The sequence below is a fragment of the Sinocyclocheilus rhinocerous genome, unplaced genomic scaffold, assembly GCF_001515625.1.
Source record: "Sinocyclocheilus rhinocerous isolate Xijiao unplaced genomic scaffold, SAMN03320098_v1.1 scaffold504, whole genome shotgun sequence".
NCBI lineage: Eukaryota > Metazoa > Chordata > Actinopteri > Cypriniformes > Cyprinidae > Sinocyclocheilus > Sinocyclocheilus rhinocerous.
In genome coordinates this window covers 684,230-687,967 of record NW_015645076.1, presented here as the reverse complement: position 1 = coordinate 687,967, position 3,738 = coordinate 684,230, and the positions used below count along the sequence as shown (strand labels likewise).

Sequence of the window (3,738 nt, the reverse complement as noted above, 5' to 3'; positions counted from 1 at the left end):
TTTAAATAAATTTTAAAAAAAATATATATATATACATATTATTATTATTTTTTTATCTTTGGTTACAAAATTGTTGCAAACTTTAAAAATCATTGACGTCTTAAAGGCACAATATCTAAGGTTTTTTTATTGAAATATCCAAAAACCACTAGAACAGTGTTATATATTTTGCTGACTAATACGTGCCCTCTAGCGGCGAAAATTACATATTGTGCCTTTAAATTCCATTTCTTCAAACATGCTGAAACATCTAACAGAATGATATGTGTCTAGTTGATCACTGAAAGAATATGTCTATTCACAATAATGGTCTTCAGGAGGAGAGGATGTATTTCTGTGGGGTGAACTACCGTGAGGAAAATTACAAGATGCAGGACAGCCAGGAGGAAACCGACATGGATTTGCCAGCCGCATCCAAGAGGATTGAGGAGAGAGTGAGGGTTCTGGAGGATGAGGGCGTGGAGCTCATTAACATCCCAGTGCCCAAGTTCAGCGACAGTGACCCTGCTGACATCGTTCATGACTTCAACAGGGTGAGAGCAGATATTTATCTCCCTCACAAAGCCACACATTCACACACAATTTCATCAGATTCCCAAAAATAGACTACTTCTACCAAAATAGTAACATGCTGGTTTTCCTTCTCTGCTTTTAGAGACTGACAGCCTATCTGGATCTGCGTCTGAACAAATGCTACGTCATTCCTCTCAACACTTCTGTCGTGATGCCGCCCAAAGACCTCCTTGAGCTTCTTGTCAACATCAAGGTAACTGCAGCAACACTGATATCTTACATTTGAGCTTCTTCAAAATAGCCTTCCTTTAGTCTGCCACAAAACCTCATGAATTGCCTACTTAGACACTTGAATAATGCCCAGAAATGAAGTCTAGGTTGTGCACTGGCAAGGCTTTGCAACACGGTTGTAGTCTGTTATTCAAACATGTGACTTGTGTAACTTTTGTTGTGTTCGCAGGCTGGAACATACCTGCCGCAGTCCTACCTGGTGCGTGAACAGATGATAGTGACCGGGAAGTTGGAGCATGTGGATCAGCTGGGTTACTTCATCTACAGCCTCTGCAGAGGGAGAGACACTTACAAACTGGAGCGCAGAGAGACCGTTTTTGGTAAACACATGAATCTGACTATACTTTTGGCGAGCAACCCATTGTTCAAAAGTTAATTACACACTAACCTTTACAGTCGATGTTTGCCAATTAAGACTTTGTCTCATTTATGAGTCTTTACTAGGGAGTTTTTTTAATAATGTTTTATAATGTTACAGAAGATCTCTTATTTATTTTTTCTAAATATATTTATTGGCTTTGGTTTGAACAACAAAACAAAAAAAGACATTCCAAACCATTAAAACCACTGAAACAAAATAATAGAATGAAATAAAATAAGGTAAAATAAATGTACATTTTCATACATCAACAGTTCATAGATTTCCAATGTATTATTTAGCCATTTACAGATTTCTATTTCAAATAAATGCTGTTCTATTCAAACTTTCTATACTTCAAAGCATCCGCAAATAAAAAGTAGTTCAACAAAAATATTAAGCATCACAACTGTTTTCAACATTGATAATAATAATTTTTTTAAATAATAATTGTAAGTTTTAGTAATTTTGTTTTGTTTCTATTCCTTTTTTAAAAATATCTGTGAAGTTTAATTTTTATTTCAGTTTTAGTTCTTTTAGTACATCAAGGTAAACTATGAAAATGAGAAATGCTCCCTTGGTGACTAGCAGAAATTAATATATATCATGGTACATCATGGTTTCTTCATAAATATGAAGCAGCACAACTGTTTTCAACATTGATAATAAGAAGCTTTAGCAGCAAATCGGCATATTAGAATGATTTCTGAGTAATGATGCTGAAAATTTAGCTTTGTCATCACAGGAATAAATTATATTAAAATAGAAAATAAATATTTTAAATTGTAGTAATATTTGAGAGTATTAAATTGTTTACTATATATTTTTTAAACAAATAAATGTAGCCTTGGTGAGCATAAGAGACTACTTTCAAAAATATAAAAAATCTTACCAAACTAATATAAACTAATATATATATAAAATTTTTTTTATTTTTAAGATAACATGTTGACACAAATGTCAGATATTGAGCTCTGAAACAAGCCACATACATTCACCATACCATTTTTCTCTTTTTTTCACAGGTATCCAGAAGCGAGAGGCTCTCAACTGCCACAAAATTCTCCACTTTGAGAACAAGTTTGTGGTGGAGACGCTTATCTGTGAGCCGTAGGGGGGGTGAAGACAGCTGGGTAACAAGATAAAACCACTTTTGACAAATTCCACTCTGACCCTTCCTCTCCTTCCATTAAACCTCTTCCCGTTTCCCCCGTTTGTGTGCGTGTGTGCGTGGGAGTGTGTGCTGCTCTCAGATTTGTTTCTCTGTATAGCAACAATCAATATTACAGAGAGAGAATGAGACTGAATGCCAAGAGCAATATAATGCGTAGAAACATTTGTGTGTAGGCAAACATTTGGACCAGTTTCTCTCTCTTTGTAAACATTTTTCTGTGTCTGGGTTTCTGTTAAGCGGGCAGTTTAAAGTCTCCAACAGGGTGTGTGGGGTGTAATGTATGAAAATAACTAGTACCAAGTTAACCATGGGAGAGGGAAGGACTCGCAGAGGATAAATGTACAATGAAATCTATAAAAGATGCACTACATGTTTAGTGTACATTTAAAACTGTGAACTGTCACAGATACCAGATTATATACTGGAAAATATATTTGGCTAGAGATTTGTGATATATGGCCAATTATCACATGTAGGAAATACACATAGAATTGATTTTTGTACTAGTTAATCTTTAGTCTAGATTTTTATTTTAAATGACAGATTTTGCTCTGCTGTAAGCTAATACACTGCTAAAACATCCTATAGTAATCTAGAGGATGCAAAACATTTTTTTAAACCTTAAATATCAAAAAGCGTTAAAATGTCAAATTGCAGACTAATAAAATGTTAACTATGTCATTTAGGGGCTGCTGAGGTGTTGGGGGTAGACTGATGGATGAACTATGTAAAGGTTGTTTAAATTTACTAAAATGTCTACAAAGTTCAACATGAGTTGGAATGATTTATACTTCGCACATAACCCAAAAGGTTTTGATGTTAAACATATTAATACTAATAAAAATTTGACCACTCAGTTTGCTCGTCTTCATTTCTGCTTTTTCTAAAGAAGAAAATCTTGATGTAGTTGTATAACTCAGTTATTTTAGTGTCATTGAAATACTATTATAGTATTTTGAGTTAGTTTTTAGTTTTATATTTTCTGTTTTCATATTAATTTTAAAGTTTTAGTAATTTTGTCATTTTTCTTTAATGTGCCTATGTAGTTTAATGTTTCAGTTTTAGTTTAGTACCTAAATGAAAATGAGAAATGTTGCCTTGGCGACTAGCAGAAATTATCATGGTTTATGCATAAATATTAAGCAGCACAACTGTTTTCAACATTGATAAGAAATGTTTCTTGAGCACCAAATCAGCATATTAGAATGATTTCTGAAGGATCATGTGACACTGAAGACTGGAGTAATGATGCTGAAAATTCAGCTTTGCATCACAGGATTAAATTACATTTTAAAATGTTACAATAGAAAAGTTCTTTTAAACTGCAATGCTATTTCCACAATATTACTGTATTTTTGAGTGGATAGATGCAGCCTTTGTGAGCATAACAGACTTCAATAAA

General features: G+C 33.6%; 1 protein-coding gene across 1 annotated transcript; it reads left to right on the top strand.

The window, feature by feature from the left end:
- Window positions 1-275: 275 nt before the first annotated feature.
- On the top strand, window positions 276-3,192 carry LOC107705560 (integral membrane protein 2B-like). Its single transcript, XM_016508881.1, has 4 exons — window positions 276-533; window positions 656-766; window positions 974-1,124; window positions 2,188-3,192. The coding sequence occupies exons 1-4, from the start codon at window positions 291-293 to the stop codon at window positions 2,274-2,276; spliced, it is 594 nt and encodes a 197-aa protein (XP_016364367.1). The 5' UTR covers window positions 276-290; the 3' UTR covers window positions 2,277-3,192.
- The last annotated feature ends 546 nt before the right edge of the window (window positions 3,193-3,738 follow it).

What these genes read in the sequence shown, in the direction of transcription:
- LOC107705560 (XM_016508881.1), top strand. Translation starts at nt 291, where the DNA reads ATGTCTATTCACAATAATGGTCTTCAGGAGGAGAGGATGTATTTCTGT. An exon ending in TCGTTCATGACTTCAACAGG is followed by an intron (nt 534 to 655) that starts GTGAGAGCAGAT and finishes CTCTGCTTTTAG; the next exon opens with AGACTGACAGCCTATCTGGA. An exon ending in GCGCAGAGAGACCGTTTTTG is followed by an intron (nt 1,125 to 2,187) that starts GTAAACACATGA and finishes TTTTTTTCACAG; the next exon opens with GTATCCAGAAGCGAGAGGCT.